Source organism: Bos grunniens, chromosome 19, assembly GCF_055505025.1.
Source record: "Bos grunniens cultivar Pamir isolate PY7600 chromosome 19, Bosgru_T2T1.0, whole genome shotgun sequence".
NCBI lineage: Eukaryota > Metazoa > Chordata > Mammalia > Artiodactyla > Bovidae > Bos > Bos grunniens.
The window spans coordinates 55,722,878-55,746,118 of NC_141183.1; the positions used below are offsets into that span (position 1 = coordinate 55,722,878).

At 42.4% G+C, this 23,241-nt stretch overlaps 1 protein-coding gene across 6 annotated transcripts; it reads left to right on the top strand.

Annotated features, from left to right (window-relative positions):
• The first annotated feature begins 418 nt into the window (after nt 1–418).
• COIL (coilin) lies at nt 419–21,774 on the top strand. Of its 6 annotated transcripts, none has more exons than XM_086360881.1 (7): nt 419–687; nt 11,747–12,857; nt 12,976–13,062; nt 13,553–13,600; nt 16,476–16,545; nt 19,493–19,581; nt 20,814–21,774. In XM_086360881.1, the coding sequence occupies exons 1-7, from the start codon at nt 443–445 to the stop codon at nt 20,877–20,879; spliced, it is 1,716 nt and encodes a 571-aa protein (XP_086217007.1). In that variant the 5' UTR covers nt 419–442; the 3' UTR covers nt 20,880–21,774. The 6 variants fall into 6 exon arrangements, with proteins under 6 accessions (XP_086217007.1, XP_086217009.1, XP_086217008.1 ...); XM_086360883.1 differs by having other exon boundaries at nt 419–664; XM_086360884.1 differs by lacking the exon at nt 419–687 and adding an exon at nt 709–1,037.
• Nucleotides 21,775–23,241: the final 1,467 nt, after the last annotated feature.

Consider the following 23,241-nt stretch of genomic DNA (forward strand, 5'->3'; position numbering starts at 1 on the left):
TAGCTATATTGCCATGTCCATTTTATTTTTCCTGTTTAATAATTATGTGACAAAATGTGTGGTGTTTCATGCTATTTTGATCAACGATGTCCCACTAGAAATAATAACAACTCAATCCAGAACAGATTGTGTTATTTTACGTATATGAGCAAATATCTTAGAAAAAGAGCACTGCTCAGCAGTGTTTGTCTAGACAGTTGACTAAATTCGGACCCTACCTAGTGCTCAGGAGAAAAGGAATAAACGCCTATCTGTTATCCTCTTCCGCCGTCCTGCCCTGAACTGAATGGAATCTACTCCGCTCCGCGTTGCCCTTCAGAGTTCTGTCGCAGCCACTCCCACCAATAGGGGGCACTCGTTCATAGGCTCCCGGGGGCGGGCCCCGAGCACGCCTCTCGGTCGCCCGGTCGAGTCTCTCGGCTTCCGTTGCGCATCGAGCAAGATGGCAGCCTCCGAGACGGTTAGGCTACGGCTTCAATTCGATTACCCGCCGCCCGGCGCCCCGCACTGCACGTCTTTCTGGCTTCTCATCGACCTGAACGGATGCCGAGTCGTCACAGACCTCATCAGTCTGATCCGCCAGCGCTTCGGCTTCAGTTCCGGGGCCCTCCTGGGCCTCTACTTGGAGGGGGCGCTCTTGCCCCCCGCCGAGAGCGCGCGCCTGGTACGAGACAACGACTGCCTCAGGTGCGCGGGCGGGGCGGCGCGGCGGGGCCGGGCGCGCGCCTGCGCACGCCGGGGCGCCGCCGGCTCCGGAGGCCGCGGGGCTGAGGGGCCGGCTGGCGGGGGGCTGACGAGCGGCTCTTCTGTGAACCCGGGGGCCTCTGGCCGGTCTAGTCAGGGTGGGGGACCGAACATGGAAAAGCCCCGGCCTGCTGTCTGGGCAGGGCCCGCGTCTCTTCCAGCCTCGGTTTGCCGAGCGCTTGCTCCGCCGGGCACCGTTGTTAGGTGCGCGGCGCGGGCCTGCCTCGGACTCGGCCTTGCCCTGGCGGCTCGCGGCCCCGAGTAGACACCAACAGGCGTGTCTTCTTCCCCAGGTGCGGTTTCTCCGGTCTCGGAGCGCCTGCCATACCGCCTGCGGGCCTAGTTCTCTGTCTCATTTGGGTTCAGTTAAATAGGTGTTTGGGATCTTTTGGCTTTGAATTGGGAAACCAAAGTTTTAAATATTCTTTTGGAAATTAAAAAAAAAAAAATGGCACTGAGATGAGTGTGAAGGTGCAGTTGTGTAAATTGCTCACTTGTGGCTCATATGTCTCAGTAAAATGGTAAGACAGTCGTTTTGTTACAGGAAGAGGGACCCCCTTCCAGGGCCCAAAACTGGGCTCTTGTCTAACAGTAGGAAATGAATTGTCCAAGGAGACACGTGTGCTGACAAAGCAAGAGATTTTATTGGGAAAGGGCACCCGGTGGAGAGCAGTAGGGTAAGGGAACCCAGGAGAACATTTTTGTCTCACGGCTTGCAGTTTTATGGTGATGGGATTAGTTTCTGGGTTGTCCTTAGCCAATCATTCAGAGTCCTTCCTGATGGTGCAGGCTTGTTCAGCCAAGAAGGGTGCCAGAGAGAAGGATTCTGGGAGGTGGGCGGACAGGTGGTGTCTCCTTTTGACCTTTCCCAAACTCTTCTGGTTCAGTTTAGTTGCTCAGTTGTGTCTGACTCTATGCGACCCCATGAATCACAGCACACCAGGCCTCCCTGTCCATCATCAACTCCCGGAGTTCACTTAAACTCATGTCCATCGAGTTGGTGATGCCATCCAGCCATCTCATCCTCTGTTGTCCCCTTCTCCTCCTGCCCACAATCCCTCCCGGCATCAGGGTCTTTTCCATTGAGTCAACTCTTCGCGTGAGGTGGCCAAAGTATTGGAGTTTCAGCTTCAGCATCAGTCCTTCCAATGAACACCCAGGACTGATCTCCTTTAGGAGGGACTGGTTGGATCTCCTTGCAGTCTAAGGGACTCTCAAGAGTCTTCTCCAACACCACAGTTCAAGAGCATCAATTCTTCGGCGCTCAGCTTTCTTCACAGTCCAACACTCACATCCATACATGACCACTGAAAAACCATAGCCTTGACTAGATGGACCTTTGTTGGCAAAGTAATATCTCTGCTTTTGAATATGCTGTCTAGGTTGGTCATAACTTTCCTTCCAAGGAGTAAGCGTCTTAATTTCATGGCTGCAGTCACCATCTGCAGTGATTTTGGAGCCCCAAAATAAAGTCTGACACTATTTCCACTGTTTACCCATCTATTTCCCATGAAGTGATGGGACCAGAAGCTATGATCTTCGTTTTCTGAATGTTGAGCTTTAAGCTAACTTTTCCACTCTCCTCTTTCACTTTCATCAGGAGGCTTATTAGTTCCATGTTCCTTACCAGGACCTCCTGTCCTAAAACAACTCATGCAAATAGTTACTATGGTGCCTGGCCAGGGTGGGCGGTTTCAATCAGTGTTCTTCCCCTAACAGTTTCAGTTTGGATTCATATATTGGAATGATTTATTTAGGGCTTCTTTTTTTTTAATGTTAGATTTATTTATTTTGAAGGATGATTGCTTTACAATATTATGTTGCTTTCTGCCAAACATCAACATGAATCGGCAATAGGTATACCTATGTCCCCTCCCTCTTGAATCCTCCTCCACCTCACTCTCCCATCTCACCCCTCTAGGTTGTTACAGAGCCCCAGTTTGAGTTCCCTGTCATACAGCAAATTCCCCCTGGCTGGGTGTGTTACATATGGTAGAGTGTATGTTTCCATGCTCCTCTCTTCGTGCCTCCCACCCTCTCCTTCTTCCCCAACCCGACGTGTCCGTAAGTCTGCTCTTTATATCTGCATCTTCACTGCTGCCCTGCAGATAGGTTCATCAGTAGCATCTTTCTAGATTCCATATATTTGCGTTCATATATATTTGTTTTTCTCTTTCTGACTTACTTCACTCTATAATAGGCTCTAGTTCATCCATCTCTTTAGAACTGACTCAAATGCGTTCCTTTCTATGGCTGAGTAATAGTCCATTGTGTGTATGCAGATGAACATCTAGGGAGCTTCCATGTCCTAGCTCTTGTAAATAGTGCTGCAGTGAATATCGGGATACATGGGTCTGTTTCAGTTTTGGTTTCCTCAGGGTATATGCCTAGTGATGGGATTGCTGGGTCATATGGTGGTTTTATTCCTAGTTTTTAAAGGACTCTCCATACCATCTTCCATAGTGGCTGTTATCAGTTTATATTCCCACCAACAGTTCAAGAGGTTTCTCTCTTCTCCACACCCTCTCCAGCATTTATTGTTTGTAGATTTTTTGATGATGGCCATTCTGACCAGTGTGAGATGATACCTCATTGTAGTTTTGATTTGCATTTCTCTAATAATGAGCAATGCTGAGCATCTTTTCACATGTTTATGTGTGGCTTCTTTGGAGAGATGTCTGTTTAGGTCTTTTGCCCACTTTTTGATTGGGTTGTTTGTTTTTCTGGTATTGATTTATGAGTTGCTTGTATATTTTAGAAATTAATCCTTTGTTGTTTCATTTGCTATTATTTTCTCCCATTCTGAGCATTGAGTTTTCACCCTGTTTATAGTTTCCTTTGCTGTGAAAAAACATTTAAGTTTAATTAGGTCCCATTTGTTTATTTTTGTTTTTCTTTCCATTACTCCAAGAGGTTGGTCATATAGGATCTTGCTGTGATATATGTCATAGAGTATTCTGCCTGTGTTTTCCTCTAAGGGTTTTATAGTTTCTGGTCTTACATTTAGGTTTTTAATCTGTTTTGAGTTTATCTTTGTGTATGGTGTTGTAATTTCACTCTTTTACATGTAGCTGTCCAGTTTTCCCAGCAGCACTTATTGAAAAGACTGTCTTTGCCCCATTGTATATTCTTGCCTCTTTTGTCAAAAACAAGGTACCCATAGGTGCCTGGGTTTGTTTCTGGGCTTTCTATGTTGTTCCATTGGTCTATATTCCTGTTTTTGTGCCAGTTCCAAACTGTCTTGATGACTGTAAATTTGTAGGATAGTCTGAAGTCGGGAAGGTTGATTCCTCCAGCTCCATTCTTCTTCTCAAGATTGTTTGGTTACCTGGGATCGTCTGTGTTTCCGTGTGAATTGTAAGACTTTTGTTCTAGTTCTGTGGAGATTGCCATTTGTAGTTTACTAGGGCCCACACTGCGTCTGTAGGTTGCATTTGTAGTGCAGGCGCTTTCGCAGTGCTCACCCCCCAGTCTAGGGGCACGGAGCGTCTCGCCATCTGTCTGTGTCATCTTCGATTTCTTCATCGGTGTCTTGCAGTTTCCTTTTATCTCCTTAGGCAGGTATATTCCTAGGTATTTCATTATTTTTGTTGCAGTAGTAAATGGAATTGATTCCTTAATTTCTCTTTCTGATTTTTCATTGTTAGTATATAGGAATGCAAGTGATTTCTGTGTATTAATTTTGTATGTACAAAATCAAGGCTTCTTATTAAAAGCTTCATTTACAGTGAAAAAAAATTAGAGTTGTGAACCAGGCTACTTCCTTGTGCTTGCTCTTTGTTGAATGTTGAATATTTGTTTTCCCAGAGTATGTCAGATTCATACGATTTTTTCATAGCATCAGGGAATGTAATTTGGAATAGTTGCTGTATCTTTGAGTGCATGTTTGTATCTTTCTGTCTTTCTTATAAAAGCAGGAATACTATGATTTACTAATAATGTTTATTTCCAATGACAATTTGAAATAGTCCAGGTTTCAAAAAAAGTGTTTTTCTTTTTTATTAATTCTATTCTCTTTGCAATTCAGGGACTGTTTATTACAAATAATGCATCCTCTCCTGTTACGTTTGCTTTCTGATCTCTCTCCTGCTTCATGAATTAATAACTTGCTGATAGCTAATTGCGGTTGTACTTCATTTAATGAAGCATCTGAAAATTAAACTCTTTATAATGAAGTTAGCAATGTCAAAAGCAAACTATGAAAGCTCCTGTAGGAAATAAGTACAGCACCAATGGCAGGCAGAATTCTTCCTAAACACCAAATGCACAGTTGCATGTGTCAAGAAATATCTCTGCAGCTGGCTTCAGTGGTAAATGGGGCAGACCTTAGGAAAAAGTTGAATTTGGAAAAGTCCTGTATGTTTTTGTGGTTTCATGTCCCCAGTCATTTGCTTATCTTCCTCAGACAGACTCACTTTTCTTCAGAGCTACAGAAGAAAACAATCTCTTTTCTCAACGGTACCTAATATTTTTGGAGTAGAGCGAACTAGTTTTATGTTTCTGTATATTATCTTGTGTCATGTGGACTGGATAATTATTCCACGTTTTGCTGCTAAGTGCAGATAGATGGTTGAGAAAGGAGAGATCATTATGGAACACGAATGATCAGGGAATTCAGCAGTAACTGAAGGGTAGGTGGGGAAATGTTGGATGGCCCTGTATAGCTGTGGAGACGGAAGCAATATTAACTTGGTGAATTTGACCAGCAGAAGGGCTTTGTTGGGATTGCCAGGAGTGCTTAGAGAATTCTCATGAGGGAACATGGGGCCTGGTTGTGGGAATCATGAGAAATAAGCCTGGAGGCTCAAGAGCATCTCCACACTTGTCTGCTGCGGTCACTTCCTCACAGCCCTTTCTTTTGAACCCCCAGAAGCTGACTCCTCTGCCCCCAGGCTGCTGACAGTGGCCTCCTGAAGGCGGTCTCCATCTCCCCTGGGAAGAGGATGCACTCCCGTTGGCCTGGAGCCCCGTTAGTCTGCGAGGGCCGCTCTGATGAAATACCACAGGCTTAAGCAACCGAAAGTTCTCTCTCACTATTCTGGAGCCTGAAAAGATTAAGATGTTGGCAAGTTTTGGTTTTTACTGAGGCCCCTGTCCTTGGCTCGTGGGTATTTCTCTTGCTGTGTCTTCACATGACCTTTTCTCTGTTGTCACAAAAAGGCACATGACCTGATGTCTCCTTATGTGTCCAAATTTTCTCTCTCATCAGGACACCAGTCACAGTGGACTAGGGCCCACTCTAACGGCCTTACCTTAATTTTATTACCTCTTCAAAGGCTCTGTCTCTAAATACAGTCACTTTAGAGTACTCTGGGTTAGGGCTTCACAGAAGAATTTTAAGGGGACACGATTTAGCCTATTATACTCCCTGAAGAGAGCTTCACAGGCACCTGCCTGTGACCAGGTGAGGTGAGATCTCTCTGTTGAAGAGTCATTCTGTGAGGAAACAAAGTGCCTTCTCTCCTCTGTCACTCTTTGACCCTGTGACATTTGATGCTTATTATTAAATACAGAACGTTAGAGACGAGTTCTCATTTCATATTGCTGTGATCAGTAGCTCCTTGGATGGCCAGCCAAGCCCCTCTGACATGTCTGTGAGGCTGGCAGTGAGCGTGAAGAAGACAGTGTTTGAGCCAGACTGAGAGCAGTCTGGTTTCCGGAAATCTTGGATGCCAGAGAAGGCCCTTGCCATTAAGGCTGCTGCTCCTTGTGCAGCTCTGGGTCTCTTGATGCCAAATCTCATTTTGTGGCATGCTGATGGTTCGAGGAGTATAGAACGCCGGGTGCTCTTGTCTGTCATATCGAGGCGCGTGCTTGTCTAATGCCCTCGGGTTTTCCCTGGACATACTGCTGTGGTGGATGTTCTTCTGTATCTTTGTGTACGTGAGCAATGACTCAGTAAGATCATTCCTAGAAGGGGTGCTGTTTGGTCAAATGTTAAAATTTGATGAGTACTGTCAGGTTGGCCTCCGAAAAAGTTGTACAGGTCTGTATTTATGCCAAGAATATGTGGATTACCTCTGTTCAATATTGTGTGAAAGATAAGACAGCAGAGTGATTAAGAGATCAGGGTCTGGATTCAGAGCTCTGGATTCAAATTTTGGCTCTACGACTCATTAACTGTGTGCCCTTGCTCAGATGACAGACTTCTCTGTAGGTGGTGATGCCGGGGACAGATGGAACCCCAAGAGATTGCAGATTCCTGCGTACACCCACTTTTTTGAATTCACCTCCATTTGATGGGACAAGTTCACTAAAAACCCACCAACTCCTGTCCCCAGAAGACATTCATTTTATTAATACATTCATTGTATTAACAAAAATTAAAGCTGACATTTAGATAGCTCTTGCTCTTAGCCCAGCACTGCTGTAAACATATATGGTAGCTCATTGAGTACTATAGTTATTACCCTCATTTTCACAGATGAGAAAAGTTGAAATAATGATATTTTAAACTTAACCGAAGGCAGAAGAAGATTTGAATTCAGTCCCTTTGGCCTTGGCAGGCAATGACTGGGGGGAGTGGGGAGGTGTCGGGCAGTACACATGGTCATGTCTTTATTTATATATGATAGAATCCTCAGAGTGAACTTGCAGATTTAAAGGGAATCCCTTACATTTTAATACGTTTTACCCAGTTTGCCTGGCAAAGAGTTTAGTGAACAGGGAGTCTGTCTTAAAAATTTCTTGGAATCAAAGACAGGTAACTATACAGGTAGTCTGTTTTCACTGGTAATTATACAGGTCGTTCACTTTTCTTTGTAAAAGGACAGCTTCATTCACTTCTGTTTGTAAGCGGACAGTTACATTTGTTGTCTGTGATCCAAGTGGAGAAATGAAGAGCATTGCCAGAAAAGTGCCCACCCTAATAAGAAGGGTAGCAGGCAAGTGAGCCGTTTCTCGTTCCCTGGCTGGCATTTAGTTTCTCAATCTTTGTTCCAAACTGAAATTATCTTCAGTAGCAGCAGATAGCAAGTCTGCAGCAGTCACAGGTTGAGTACCCACAGATCCTTGGTCTTGGGAATGGGTGAGGGGACGCTCAAGCTGCTCTGGAAGGCTCCTCTGAAAGCCAGGGGTCCTGCCTGCAGTGGATACAGCACGTGTGGAGTTTCAGTGAATTAATGAGCCGCAGTGACTGAACAGAAAGTCTTACATCTGTTTTCTTTTCATTTACTTATTTATTTTAATTGGAGGATAGTTACAGTATTATGACGGTTTTTGCCATACATCAGTTTAAATTGGCCACAGGTATACATGTGTCCCATACATGTGTCCCGTACATTTGTCCCCCTCCACCTTGAACCCCCCTCCCACCTCTCTCCCCACCCTACCCTCTGGGTTGTCCCAGAGCACTGGCTTTGCGTGCCCTGCTTCACGCATCGAACTTGCACTGGGCATCTATTTTACATACGGTAATGTATATGTTTCAGTGCTGTTCTCTCAAATATCCCACCCTCTCTTTCTCCCACTGAGTCCAAAAGTCTGTTCTTTACATCTGTGTCTCCTTTGCTGCCCTGCATGTAGGATCGTTGGTAGCGTCTTTCTAAATTCCATATATATACGTTAATATACGGTATTTGTCTTTCTCTTTCTGACTTACTTCACTTTGTATAATAGGCTCCGAGTTCATCCACCTCATTTGAACTGACTCAGATGTGTTCCTTTTTATAGCTGAGTGATATTCCACTGCGGTATGTATGACAGCTTCCTTATCCACTCATCTGCCAGTGGACATCTAGGTTTTTCCATGTCCTGGCTATTGTAAATGGTGCTGCGATGAACACTGGGATACACGTGTCTCTTTCACTTCTGGTTTCCTCGGGTTGTATCCTCAGCAGTGGGATTACTGGGTCGTATGGCAGTTGTATTCCTAGTTTTTTTTAAGGAATCTCCACACTGTTCTCCATAGTGGCTGTACCAGTTTGCATTCCCACCAGTGATGTAAGAGCATTCCCTTTTCTCCATATCCTCTCCAGCGTTTATTGTTTGTAGACTTTTTGATGATGGCCATTCTGACCGGTCTGAGATGATACCTCACTGTGGTTTTGATTCGCATTTCTCTGATAATGAGCGATGCTGAGCACCTTTTCACGTGTCCGTTGGCCATCTGTGTGGCTTCTTTGGAGAGATGTCTGTTTAGGTCTTCTGCCCACTTTTTGATTGGGTTGTTTGTTTTTCTGGTATTGAGCTGCATGAGCTGCGTGTATATTTTGGAGATTAATTCTTTGTCAGTTGTTTCATTTGCTGTTATTTTCTCCCACTCTGAGGTCTGTCTTTTCACCTTGCTTATAGTTTCCTTTGTTGTGCAAAAGCTTTTAAGTTCAACTGGGTCCCATGTGTTCATTTTTGTTTTTCTTTCCATTACTCCAGGAGGTGGGTCATGTAGCATCTTGCTGTGATTTATGTCATAGAGCGTTCTGCCTATGTTTTCCTGTAAGAGTTTTATAGTTTCTGGTCTTACATTTAGGTCCTTAATCCATTTTGAGCTTATTTTTGTGTGTGGTGTCAGAAAGTGTTCTCGTTTCACTCTTTTACATGTAGTTGACCACTTTCCCAGCACCACTTGTTGACGAGATTGTGTTTTCTCCATGATATGTTTTTTTGCCTCCTTTGTCAAAGATAAGGTGTCCATAGGTGCGTGGACTTCCTGCATCTATTTTCAAAGTGTGATGAAAAGTTTGGTACTAATTATCATCTCAGAATTCAAACCTGAATCATTGCATTGCTACAAGTGAAAACAAATCGATCAAAGATGTGATGGAAAGTTCCGTATCCGTCAAGTTCCTCAGTTGTTCTTAGATTCACAGTATGCCAGACTAGCTTTTGCCAGTTTAAGGGTTACTTCCTTGCTGCTAGGTGCTGACGTCCACAGCTGAGAACAGCAGGCAATGAGTTTTTATTATGTAAGTCCCTGCTATTTCAGAGTTTTATTTCTCTCTGTGTCCTCCTTCTGGTGTCAGTAGCTTTTATTTTATCTTTATGTGTATGTGTCTGTATATTTGTGCATTCTGAAGAATAACGGAGGATTTTTTTCAACTACCACATTGAGATAAATCCATAGGATTAATGTACCTTCAAAAATATAAAGAATGCTTATAATCTATTTTATTACTCACTGGTTGTACTTTATTTTCAAATATGATTGTCTGCATTGTTCCCTGGTCACTAAAAGTACTTGATGAAAGGTATAGCTGTATGTAAATATATTGAAAGAATAATGTTTGTTTTTAGCAGGCATTTTTAAACACCCACTGTGTGCTTGACATTGGTGACGCTCACTGAGGTTTCTGTCACTCTGGCTGTGCATATTAGAATTAACTGTCGCCAGTCCATGGAGGAACAGAATTCCTTTACTACAGTAAAGTGCTGTTGGGTGAACTGTGTATTAGAGTTCTCCAGAGAAACAGAAACAATACGAGCTGACACAGACATGAGCTGTAGATGTAGAAATGAGGTTTTCAGTAAGGACTTGGCTCATGAGATTATGGAAACTGAGAAGTCCCAAGATCTGCAGTTGGCAATCTGGAAACCGGGGAAAGCTGATGATAAAGTTCCAGCCCAAGTGCAAAGGCCTGAGAACCAGGAAAGCTGATGGTATATTTCAGTCTGATTCCTAGTCTAAACGAAGAGACATTCTTCTGATGTCCCAGCTGAAAGATAGGCAGGGGGTGGCAATTCCTCTTGCTCAGCCTTTTATTCTGAGTCCCATTCATATTGGGAGCGTCTGCTCACAAAGGCGGGCTTCCCAGTGGCACTGGTGGTGAAGAATCCGCCTCCCAGTGCAGGAGACTTAGAGATGGGAGTTCGATCCCTAGGCTGGGAAGATCCCCTGGAGGAGGGCACAGCAACCCATTCCAGTATTCTTGCCTGGAGAATCCCATGGACATAGCAGCCTGGTGGGCTACAGTCTGTAGGGTCACGAAGGGTTGGGCACGACTGAAGCGACTTAGCACACACACATGCTCACAAAGGCAGTCAGTCTATTTAGTGTACAAATTCAGATGTTAATCTCATTCTGAAACACCCCTCCACACACACCCAGAACAGTGTTTAACCAAATATCTGGGTACCCCAGGGCCTATTGACCAATCTGGGGTCAATAGGGTCAGATTGAAAGTGAAAGTCACTCAGTCATGTCTGACTCTTTGCAACCCCATGGACTATATATAGTTCATGTAATTCTCTAGGCCAGAATACTGAAGTGGATACCTGTTCCCTTCTCCAGCAGATCTTTCCAACCCAGGGATTGAACCCAGTTCTCCCACATTGCAGGTGGATACTTTACCAGCTGAGCCAAGAGGGAACCCCAGGAATACTGGAGTGGGTAGCCTATCCCTTCTCTAGGGGATCTTCCTGACCCAGGAATTGAATCGGGGTCTCCTGCATTGCAGGCAGATTCTTTACTGACTGAGCTATCCAGGGAAGCCAGGTTGATACATGAAATTAATAATCACCAAATGTTATAGAATTTTATAATGGCTGTCAGTACAGTTTAAAACATGTTCAGTGTTTTCCTAAATTCAAACAAAATAAGAATGAAATCTGATTTAAAAAAATAGCTTACAACTAAAAACACAACGGGTAATCAGCATTGTCACCATTTAGGGTAGGCACATAACATAGTGGAAAGGTTGTGAACTTTGGGATTAGACAAACAAGCTTGAGTTACATTTCTGTGACTTACTGGCTGTGGATCCTGGGCAGTTACTTGTATGAACTGTAATTTTGTGATCAGTTTTAAAATGAAAAGAAACCTACTTCATGATGGTGTTTAGATGAAAGAAAATCTAATGTTAGGATGCAGTAGATGATCAATAAATAAAACTAGTTATTTGAAAGTTGACCATAAGTGACACCATAGATCATTTTGTTAAAAAGAGCCTTTTATCTTGAAGTGATTTGACCTTTTTTTCATTGCCTGATGTAGTCATGTTAGAGTATAACTATGTCCTGGAGACATGCTTATGAATTACTAAAGCTTTCTCTCTTGTTCTTTTAACAGAGTTAAATTAGAAGAGAGAGGAATTGCTGAGAGTCCTGTAACAGTTAGTAATGGGGATAGTATTCGTTTATCACCTAGAAAAGCAAAGAAGCGGGCATTTAAGTTGGACGAAGATGAAGAAACTGAACTAGATTACAGAAATTCAAAGAAGCATTGGAAGAGGCATGAGAACAATAACAGTGAGAAGACCTTGGATTTAGAACCGAAAGCCACCACAGACCAGAGTGTGAGTAAAAAAAACAAGAGGAAAAACAAAGCCATGTGTGATGCAGTGGAGGTTGATGATGGAGAGACTGAAAAAAAACTGCCAAAGAAAAAGGAGAAACGTGAATATAAAAAACATGCCAAGACTCCCAAGTCTTCTAAAGCACAGTCTGTGAAAGAGTGGACCATCCAGAAGTGCAGCCCTAAAGCTCTTCCTGCTAGAAACAGCCTTGTGAAAGCCAAAAGGAAAGGTGGCATGGTCGTCCGTACAAAAGACAGTCCTGATTCCTCCTCAGAGTCTGAGTCTTACCACGAATCAACCAGTGATGGTCTCAGCAACGTCATCTTGGAGGTCAGACATTCCTCAGAGAAAATCTCGACTGACGTGTCAAAGGAGGGATCCTCTGTGAAAACCACAGCTGCAAACAAAGTGGCTCCAAAAACTGGTTTTACTTCTGTCCCTGTCAAGGGCAAGACCTCCAGAACATCATCATCTAGTTCAGACTCTAGTTCAGAGTCAGACGATCAATGCGTGATGCCAAAAAGCACCCCAGAGTGTACTGCAGAGTTCTTAAAAACTGTAGGCCTTTTTGTGGGAAGAAATTGTCCAGGGCCATCATCACAGGCTCCAAACACCGCTGGATGGAAGCAGTCGGACCCAAACAGTGGCAGTCGGACCCAAACAGTCCTCTGTCCTCCTCCCAACGTGACTCTCCCCGCCAGTTTGGGAAGAGGTTGGGGTAGAGGAGAGGACCTTCTTTCCTGGAAGGGAGCGAGGGGCCGGGGTATGCGGGGGAGAGGTCGAGGACGAGGGCATGCTGTTCCCTATGTTTTAAATAGAAACGCCGACTATCAGAAGCAACAGCAGTTGAATGAAATGGTGACAAACTCATCTACCATCATCCAGGTAAGTATTACTGTGAGCTCATGTCTTCCCCTTTCCTCGTGTTGTGTGTCTGGAGTTGATGTCGGGGTTCACGTTTTCTCACCAGTAACAAAATCTCATGACTAATACTGTTTTTCAGAATCCCATAGAGACACAAAAGAAGGACTACAGTCTCTTACCACTGTTAGCAGCTGCCCCTCAAGTCGGAGAAAAGATTGCATTTAAGGTATATATTTAAAAAACAACAACAGTTAACAACAAAAGAGTTTATTCGTCTTCCCAATAAACTTATTCATTAGCACATTAGATTACATTTGTATTTATAAATTAATATAATTTATGTTAATAAAATTTAATGAATTATTAAACTAATTTATATTTATAAAAACTCTTCCTGAATCATTATCTTTCATGTTCTCTTGCCAAGCATGTAGTAGGTGCCCAGTAATTATTTTCCGAGTGAATAAAAATGGCTCAGCCTGATGTCTGGAACACAGCAAGTGCTCAATAAAAAAAGGCTCTACATGTCACCTCCAAACCTCCCAAAACCCCCCAAAGAACCTTTCCTACTTGAACCCCTGCTTTGCTACAGGCCCTTGGTAGGGCTTCCTGAGTGGTGGAGTAAGCACCCAAACATGGCATGCTTTGTTTTCTCAGGAGTAAGGAAAAGGAAACACGGGGTATCTGTATTTGTGAGTTTTTTTCTTCTTTTTTAGCTTTTGGAACTAACATCCAATTATTCTCCTGATGTCTCTGACTACAAGGTAAGGGTCTTTATTTACAAATAATCAAATGTCAGTACATTAAAGAAGCTAAAATCATGTTTGATACTGCTAATTACAGATAACAGATTTTTACGGAGTAAACAGTGCCATAAAGTAGAAAATAAAAATATTATCAAAATGTAAACTTTTTAATAATATCACTTTGAAGTCTCCCAGTGTTACTTTTCTTAATACCCAGGAGGAATATAGAATGAGAATAACAAATTTTTTTTTTTACTCAGTTTTTTCTAATCAGCTTAGATACACAAAGTTATTTGAGTATCCCTCCCCATGATCCTCATCTTTGAAAGGAAATAAAATAGCTCTTAGTCAGAAAGGGCTTCCCAGATGGCTCAGTGGTAAAGAATCTATCTGCCAGTGTAGGAGATGCAGGTAATATGGGTTCAATCCCTGGGTCGGGAAGATCCCCTGGAGTAGGAAATGGAAATCCACTCCGGTATTCTTGCCTGGAGAATCCTGTGGACAGCGGAGCCTGCCGGGTGAGCACGCACGCACAGACTCAGCCAGAAAATTTGATTATTTTCGGCATGGGAATCTATTTCGTATATTTATGAATTCCTATTGGTTCAGTCAGTTCAATGCCTCAGTCGTGTCCGACTCTGCAATCCCATGCATGGACTGCAGCATGCCAGGGCTTCCCTGTCCATCATCAGCTCCTGGATCTTGCTCAAACTCATGTCCCTTGAGTCGGTGATGCCATCCAACCATTTCATCCTCTCTTGTCCCCTTCTTCTGCCTTCAATCTTTCCCAGCATCAGGGTCTTTTCCAATGAGTCAGTTCTTCGCATCAGGTGGCCAAAGTATTGGAGTTGCAATAAATATTTAGGACTGATTTCCTTTAGGATGGAGTGGTTGGATCTTACAGTCCAAGGGACTCTCAAGAAAGAGTCTTCTCCAACACCACAGTTCAAAAGCATCAATTCTTTGGTGCTCAGCTTTCTTTATAGTCTAACTCTCACATCCATACGTGACTACTGGAAAAACCACAGCTTTGACTAGATGGACCTTTGACAGCAAAGTAATGTCTCTGCTTTTTAATATGCTGTCTAGGTTGGTCATAGCTTTTCTTCCAAGGAGCAAGCGTCTTTTAATTTCATGGCTGCAGTCACCATCTGCAGTGATTTTGGAGCCCAAGAAAACATTGTTTCCCTATCTATTGGCCATTGTTTCCCCATCTATTTGCCATGAAGTGATGAGACCAGATGCCATGATCTTCGTTTTCTGAATGTTGAGTTTAAGCCAACTTTTTCACTCTCCTCTTTCACTTTCATCAGGAGGCTCTTTAGTTCCTCTTTACTTTCTGCCATAAGGGTGGTGTCATCTGCGTATATGAGGTTATTGATATTTCTCCTGGCAGTCTTGATTCCAGCTTGTGCTTCATCCAGCCCAGCATTCCTATTGGTTCCTATGATCTAATATGGTTTCTTTTGCCTTACCAGTTGACCACAGGTAATTCACACATATTATCCTTGGAATTTCCTCATTTAATATTTGTGTGGGACTTCATACTGTCATATGAACTTCATCACAGTTCAGCAAAAGTGTGACTCAGTGGGATTATAGAATTACATGTTTTCTTCCCTTTCTTACCCATTCAAAATTTTGTTAAAATCTTGTTAAAATGCATACTTTCTTATTTTGATGTGCGATTCAGAATGTAAGTCCATTTTTAAAGGAAATAATCGATAATGTTAACATAGTAATATAGATAAGGTACAACGGTGAATCAATCTGAATTGATACCTTGGAAGTCTTTTAAAATCGTGTTAAGAATCTTTGTTCAAAAGCAGGCTAGAAGAAGAATCAGTTCACGGAGAGATTTGGTTGGTTAGTTCTGGGTAATTTGTGTATTTCCGTCTTTTCATCTTAGTCCCTTAATATAGGTGACCACATAACTTATCATCTACATCAGAACACTTGCAAATGAAAAGGATTACTATTGTATTGACAATTTATACTGAAGGGAAACATAAATGGACCTGTCTTGGGCAGACCAGGATGTTTTTTCACCCTACTACAGATGATTAATTTAATTCTGCAGTATGTGAGGAAATGGAAATAAACATAGAATTTATATGTCCCACAACCTGTATCAGTCATTGATTCTAGATGATACAGATTTTTAAAATGCATATTAAATAGATGTTGGTCATTAGAGTTATTTTGGAAAGCTGTTTGCTACTTTGTTTCCAGTATTTTTAGGACTTTTTTGAAGTTGCTTTCCAAACCATTTCAAGAGTGAAAATCAGTGTTACTTTTTTGCTTTGATGTCAAATGCTGTTATCCAGCTAGATCATTAGCTTTATTCATTAAGCTTGTCTTTAAAAGTCAAAGCTATCTTCAAAGAATGTAGTCTCCCCAACCCCCCGCCCCGACCCTGTCTAATATGTATCCATGGGATTTTAATTTATGGAGGTGACTGAGTGATAACACAGCAGAGTCAGTGCTACTGAAGAGAGGAATTTATTATTTACATTTCCCAAGAGAAAGGAGAATGCCACGCCAGGCAGGAGTCCAGGTGCCAGCAGCTGGCTGTGGCCGGGAGGCGGGGGCAGGAGTGAGGCGCTTCCATCCGGGTCTCCTCGGGGTTGGCGGGCAGGCTAGTTTGGATAACTAGAGGCTGTGGGCTCTAGGGCTGTTCCTAGCCGTGTAGCGCCTGCACCAGGGATGATTTAGACGAGAAATGTGGCCTGCTGTGGGAGTTACGTTTCAAATACATGTTGACTTATTTAAAAATTTTTTTGTTGAAATAAAATTCACATAAAACTCACCATCTTAACTATTTTTAAGATGTTTTAGCACATTCATCATACTTCACATGTTGATTTTTGACTTGGACTTTTATTTTTGAAAGGAAGGAAGAATATTAAGCCATAACCCGGAGACCCAGCAAGTAGACATAGAAATTCTTTCATCCTTACCTGGTGAGTCTTCTAGAAAGATATTTGAAAGCGTAGGCTATTCACCTCCGCACTGGTTTCTGAATAGCTTCTATGCGCAGGAGCCGCTGTCTTCCTTGGCCACCCTGGTTATGGTGCCCTCTGCTGCCTCCGTCCGCGCAGAGGGCCTGGGGGTGGGCCGCGCGGCGCTTCGGCTAGTGGGGTTTCGTGTCTGCTGAGAGTTGTTGGGTTTGTTCCCCAAACTGTTAGGCACGTTGTTCTTATTATTGTAACCATTTAATTTAATAAAATTACATAAATTAATGAAAATTGATGGCAAAAAAAAATTGTCTATGAAACTTAAATTGAATGGTGACTCAGGATTGTTGATGAAAATTTTGCTTTTGAATTACATGTGATGGGTTAGCTATAAGAGTTTGGGAGGAATTTGATAAAAATCTGAGAAGATTCTGCACTTAAATTGTGTTGCTAATTTTATATTCTTGCGTCCACTTAAAAAACAAAAACAAAAAACCTCGGGACTTTTCCTGGCAGTTGGGTGGTTAAGCCTCCATGCTCCCAGTGCAGAGCGTGTGGGTTTGATCCCTGGTGGGAGAACTAAGATCCTCCATGCTGTGCGGCATGACCAGAAAACCAAACAAAACCCCTCAAAACTCAAAAACTGGAAATCGCATATATGCATTAGGGATAAAGTTTATAAAAGAAAGACAGCTCCAGTCAGTGACTCATAAGACCTACTAGCTCTGTTTGAAAAGGTTGGCAAATGAATGTACTTCTCTGTGTTAAATCAAAATAAAATGTCAGAAATATAAGTGTAGCCACACTCTCATGCATTATTTTAAATGGTTCCCTGCTTTATGCCTGAATCACCCCACCCATTTTTGGTTCTGAAACCCTGGAATAACAGGGCTTTTATTGTGTATGGCTTAACTTGGGTTGTGTTTGCAGGGGTCCCTGGCCAGAGATTAGAGGCGATCCCTTTTTCTTTAGCAGACTGCAAGTAATTAATTATTTTCTGTTCATGTTTAAATAAGATAGTAAAAGAGTCAAGACTGTAGTATGTAAGAATCATTCAAAAAGATTTTTCAGGGGATTCCCTGGTGGTCCAGTGGTTAGGGTCTGACGCTTTCTCTACTGGGGCTCAATCCCTGGTTGGGGAACTAAGATCCTGCAAGGTGTGAGGGCACCCAGAAAAAACCCAAACAAAAAACCTTACACTGGTTTTCCAGCTCTCTTCTGGTTAGATTTCATTTGAAGAAATCCTCCTTAGGAATGTTGGACAGAGGTTTGTCCGTGGTCAAATTCTGTGGACACAGCCTGATCACTTCTTGTCAGGTGATTGACAGTGATGATATCCAATTAGAACTTTTGTTTTGGGGAGCATCAAGGAACACTTGATCTGTTTTGTAGCAGAAATACAGGTAGTCTTCACTTTTCATAGTTCTAATGAATTTCAGTTTCCATGGTTTTGTTACATAGAACAGTCTCCAGTGACACTGGTATATTAACTCTTCTTTTTAAAAATATTTGTTTATTTCTTTGACTGCACTAGGTCTTAGTTGTAGATCTAAGTTGCAGGATCTTCAGTTGTAGCGTGTGGGATCTAGTTAGCTGACCAGGGGTCACACCTGGGCTCCCTGCATTGCGAGTGTGGCGTCTTAGCCACTGGACCCCCAGGGAAGCCCCTGTTAGCTGTGAGTGAATGTGTGAAGTACCACCAGCTCCCCAGCCCACGGATCACTGCCCAGTCACGGTGCCCATTGCGATCAGTGACCCGTCGCCTTGCCTCTTTCACTGTTTGGCGGTGGGTCGCGGCGCGTGTTACCCAGTCCCCACACCATAGCCCAGTGTGTGTCGTGGTGCCTCCTGGTCTCAGTGATAAACCCACGTGTCACTTTACAAAAGTGGGGAATTGAAATAGGGACTTGGCCAACAAAAATGAAAGCATGACAAAGAAACAAAAAGTGATAATGCTAAAAGTAACATCCAAATTGAATTTAAGTGAAATCATAGAAGAAATAGCTCACTGTGGAAATGCTGACTTTGAGCTTTCTGTGAACTTCTTGACATCAGTGAGGAAAGTGGTCATGATGAAAGGAATAAGGATGTCCTAGAAATTACATCAGCAAAAAAATGAACAAAGCTGTGAAAAAGAAACTCTCAGATCTATCTCATAACATTCAAAACTCAAAGGATAACTTGCTGGAAGTGGACCCAAACAGAAGGGAGTGTGACAGCTGTGCCAGGCATGGAAAAGATCCTCGCTCTGCACTGTGGTCAGACGGCAAGTGGGCGAGCGCTGATCAAACCACCCGGGATATGTGTGGACACAGAGCATTCTCTAATTCACATTTTTTCTGTTTTAAATTAGGTCAGTATCCTACATAAATAGCAGTTTTACTGTGTTTTCATTTCCCTATACAGTAAAGGTTTGAATGTTCTGACAAATTTTGAAGATCATGAGACAGTCATAAGTTTCCCCATTGGTTAAGATTGTTTTGCATGATTTCAGCTTGTGTGGTCATTTTTATAGCCCCACCCTACCATATAAAATGAAGACTGCTGTGTTACCAAGGAAGCATGTATAATTTCTGCGGACACAGCAAGATACAAGAATTTTGCAGAATTCACATTACCTTCTCTTGTTGAAACAAACCAGTTCTGGGGGGGTGGGGATTATCTTGTGGTTACACATGCTTTTCTGGGATTGCTAGTGCTAGTGTATCAGCTCCCTTCTTTTCTGTGAAGGGAGGATGGTCACTGACGAGTGCCTGAGAAGCCCGTCTGCTGACACAGGCTTCACAGCATCTCCTGTCACTGAGCACTCCATGCTTTCCTGTGTGCACCAGCCTCCACGTCAAGGGACACTTCGTTTGTGGTGGTTTTTCTAATGATATGAACTCCCTGTAGAGGAACTTTTTCACTACTGGGAAATGACTTATTGTCTCTCCTTCCTACCGTCTGGTTTCAGCCATGAAAGAACCTGGGAAATTTGATTTGGTTTATCACAACGAAAATGGAGCTGAGGTAGTGGAGTACGCGGTGACGCAGGAGAAGAGGGTAGGCGTGCTTCTCTTTTCGGGATTGCTGGGCCGTCCTTTCACTTGACTGGCTGCTGGTGGGCTGGAAGGTGACACTGCAGCTTCCTGCATTGCCTGCATAAAATCAGAGAGGGTCCCAGCCTTGGGGGGGGGGTCTCCAGACGTCTCCACCACGTCTCCTTACAGTCACTACTACCTCCCAAGAGTTACCATGATTCTGACTTAGAACAGTGCAGATAATTTTGAAGAATGACGTGCAATGATGAATCTGTCTTCTGATTTTGTTTAAGTCCTTAAATTGCCATTTTAGGAAGTATATGGTTTAGAGCTTTGTTGGCAGCCAGACTTCCAGAGATGCTGGAATGGCTGCCTCATTAGAGTATGGTAGCATTGAAGTGAATAGAATTTATATTTAAGAAACCGCTTCTTAAGGTGTTTATATTTGAAATGTTATGATATTATTCTGAAGTTTTAGTATTGCAAAGTCACGTTTTATCTGAAATATAAACTTGTGGAAACCCTAACCAGACTGTATGTTTTGCTTTGTCTTTAGGATAGATGACACTCAGGGATTTACTCCAAAAGCACATTTTTAGGGTCTGTGGTAGGCCCTGCAGATTTGGCCCCGTATCCCGTACTTCTTTATTTGCAATATATGCAGCCCCACTTTTTTGTTGAAATGTATTCTTGGAAACTACACTGGAAAATTAAATGTTGGAGGCTTTCCTCTTGGAGGCCTGAAGTAGGGCCTGTAATTACGTTTTTGGACACTAGATGGCTCTCATTATTCATCCAGATGGCCTTCATTAGCTTTGCTTTCTCTTGGTAAGATGTGAAATAACTCCTCTGTTTTTAGGCAGCACAGGAAAAGAACCATAGAGCTGAATGAAAGGGCATCAGCAGCCTAGTGATAACCCTCTGGGCCGTATCTGCCTCCCAAGAAGTCTGCAGACTGCCTGTCCATAGAGACTGGTTGGGCAAATCCTTCTGACCCCTTGGTAACCAGCTGGTACCACCCGGCCCCAGCCCATGCTCTAAATCAAAGAAAGATGAAATATGTTTAATATAAAATTTAGCTGTGTTCTAGGTAAACAAGGCCTTCTACCTTAGTTGAACTGAATTTACTGGGACTCAAATTACCTCCAGTCCTCAAGCATTCTTTGCAAATGGAAATTGAAGTTTTTAACTGACTAAAATTCATATGACCTCAAAATGACGTCTCTAAACTGAATATTTTCTGTTTTTCCTCAGATAACCGTTCTTTGGAGAGAGTTAATTGATCCAAGACTGATTATTGAATCTCCGAGTAACACATAAAGTGTGGAGCTTCCCTGAGTATGACCTCTCCACCTCGTGGTTTATAAATGTCTTATTTGTGAAAGTGACTATAACCTGAACTGTTTTTTTTTTTAAAAGAAGATTTGTGAGTTGTATGCATTTTCGGTTATCTTCCATTTGCTGCATAAGAAAAAATCTACCTCATCATTTAAAAGAACATGGGTGTTGCTTTTGTAGATCTTTTTTTTTTCCAGGCTTAATCTTAGTAACAATTTACAACAAGACATTCCTTCAGGCATCATTTATAAAAACAATACGTATGGTTTCTTCTCCTTTTTATTTTTTTCAACCATCAAGTAGCTTATCGTCAGTAGGAGTTTGTAATACCAAATACTGAAAGTGCTGTATATCTTGTCTCAGTAAGTTTTATTAAGTAACGTTTTAAAACATGAAAGCATGTTACTTGACTTAATTTTTTAAAATTTAAGTTGTTCCATTCAACGTGGAACATCTTATACATTTCAAGTGTTTTATACTTGTGATTGTCAGGAGTTAACCAGTAGCTGGGTTTGTTACAGGCAATGAGTTAAGGAATCCTTTCACACTTTTCTCACCTTTAAGATGAAGGATTCTCAGGGCCTGTGGAGAGCAGTGAAAATAAGTCTGTGTGCCTGGGGAAGAACTGGGGCCCTACTCGAGGGGGTGGATTCACTGTGAGCTCAGGCCAGGGTGACCCGCCCAGCCACTCGATCCTGGGCGCCTGGCTAAGTGTGCTGTGCTGGAGTGAGGGTCTTGAACAGAAACTTCCTTTTCTGTTATTATTCAACACAAAGCTAAAAAAGGCTGAAATATATACTGTGAAAATTGTTTTAACAAAACATCAGATCCCTCCTTTGGCTTTGCAGATTTTTAAATAAAATCATATTGAACTAAACTTTCCTGCTGAGTCATCTTGTTTGGGTTTTGCAGATTGTTACCTTGTTTTATAATAATGCAGAAGATTAAAATTTTCTGTAACAAGGTTTGCCTTGACTAAAGACTCTGATGTCGCAAGGTCTAGTTCGGTGGAGTTCACTAGATCTGGGAGCAACTGGATCAAAGGAAATGTTGTCTACTTTTAAGTTGCATGACATTGATATGCATCAAAGTTGGTATTTACTGATTTTTAAACAAGAAGTATGACTCCAGAAAGAGTGAGATTAACGTGAATGATGGAATCCTGGTTCTGGGGTCCTGGTGTAAACATGCTTTCTTTCCAGGGTTTAGAAAACAAGACAAATGGTAAAGGCCAACGGGTGCGTGAAAACAGTGCTCAGCACCACTGGTCATCAGGGAAGTCAAAACCACAGCGAGACGCCACCTCGCACCTGTTGGGGTGGCTCCCGCCAAAAACACAAGAGATAATCACTGTTGGAGAGGGCGTGGGGAAAAGGAAACCCCTGTGCGCCACTGGTGGGAATGTAGATTCACTATGCAGAACAGTATGGAGGCGCCCCCTGATTTTTTTTTTAATTAACAATAAAACTATCATATGATCCAGGAGTTTTACTTCTGGGTATTTATCCAAAGAAAACAAAAACACTGACTTAAGAAGATTGCTGTATCCCCATATTCATTGCAGCATTATCTACAATAGTCAAGACACAGAGTCAGTGATACCCACGGATGGATGAAGAATGGATGAAGTGGTGTGTGTGTATACATACATTATTCAGCCATAAGAAAGAATGAAGTCTTGCCATTTGTGATAATATGGATGGATCTTGAGGGCATAATGCTAAATGAATTAAATCAGACAAAGACAAATACTACATGATCTCACCTATCGAATTTCAAAACAAAGATATAAAGAACAGATGGGTGGTTGTCAGTGGCATGGGCTGAAGGTAGGCAAAATGGTAAAGAAGGTCAGAAGTATAAACTTGGAGTTATAAGTGCTGGGGTACAATATACAGTATGGTATCGATAATAATACTGTATTGCATACTGCATTTGAAAGTTGTTCAGAGAGTAGATCTTACAGGTTCTCATCACAAGAAAAAAATGTTACTGTGGTGACTAGACTTTTTGTGGTGTTCATTTTGCAATGTATGTAAGTATTGAATATGTTATACTCATGAAACTAATGTTATGTGTCAACTAGACCTCAGTTTAAAAATAAAAAAGACCTCAGGATGTCTTTTCTTTGGGTTATAATCAGTTCATGAGTCACCTTTTCCTCTGTGGTGGTGGTGGTCAAAGTGAATAGCAGGCCACCAGAGTCTTGGTATCAAGGTAGGGGGTCATTACCTGCATTTTGAAAAATGAAATAGGATAGAAAAGTAAATTTCAGTTTGCTTTATGAAAGAAACAATTTACATATACCCATGTGTGCCCTGGATCATCATGTACAGAATTATTC

Excerpts from the sequence above, each read along its gene's own strand:
- COIL (XM_086360881.1), top strand. The coding sequence starts at position 443 with ATGGCAGCCTCCGAGACGGTTAGGCTACGGCTTCAATTCGATTACCCG. Across the intron at positions 12,858-12,975 it reads ACTCATCTACCATCATCCAG|AATCCCATAGAGACACAAAA; the intron begins GTAAGTATTACT and ends ACTGTTTTTCAG. Across the intron at positions 13,063-13,552 it reads GAGAAAAGATTGCATTTAAG|CTTTTGGAACTAACATCCAA; the intron begins GTATATATTTAA and ends CTTCTTTTTTAG.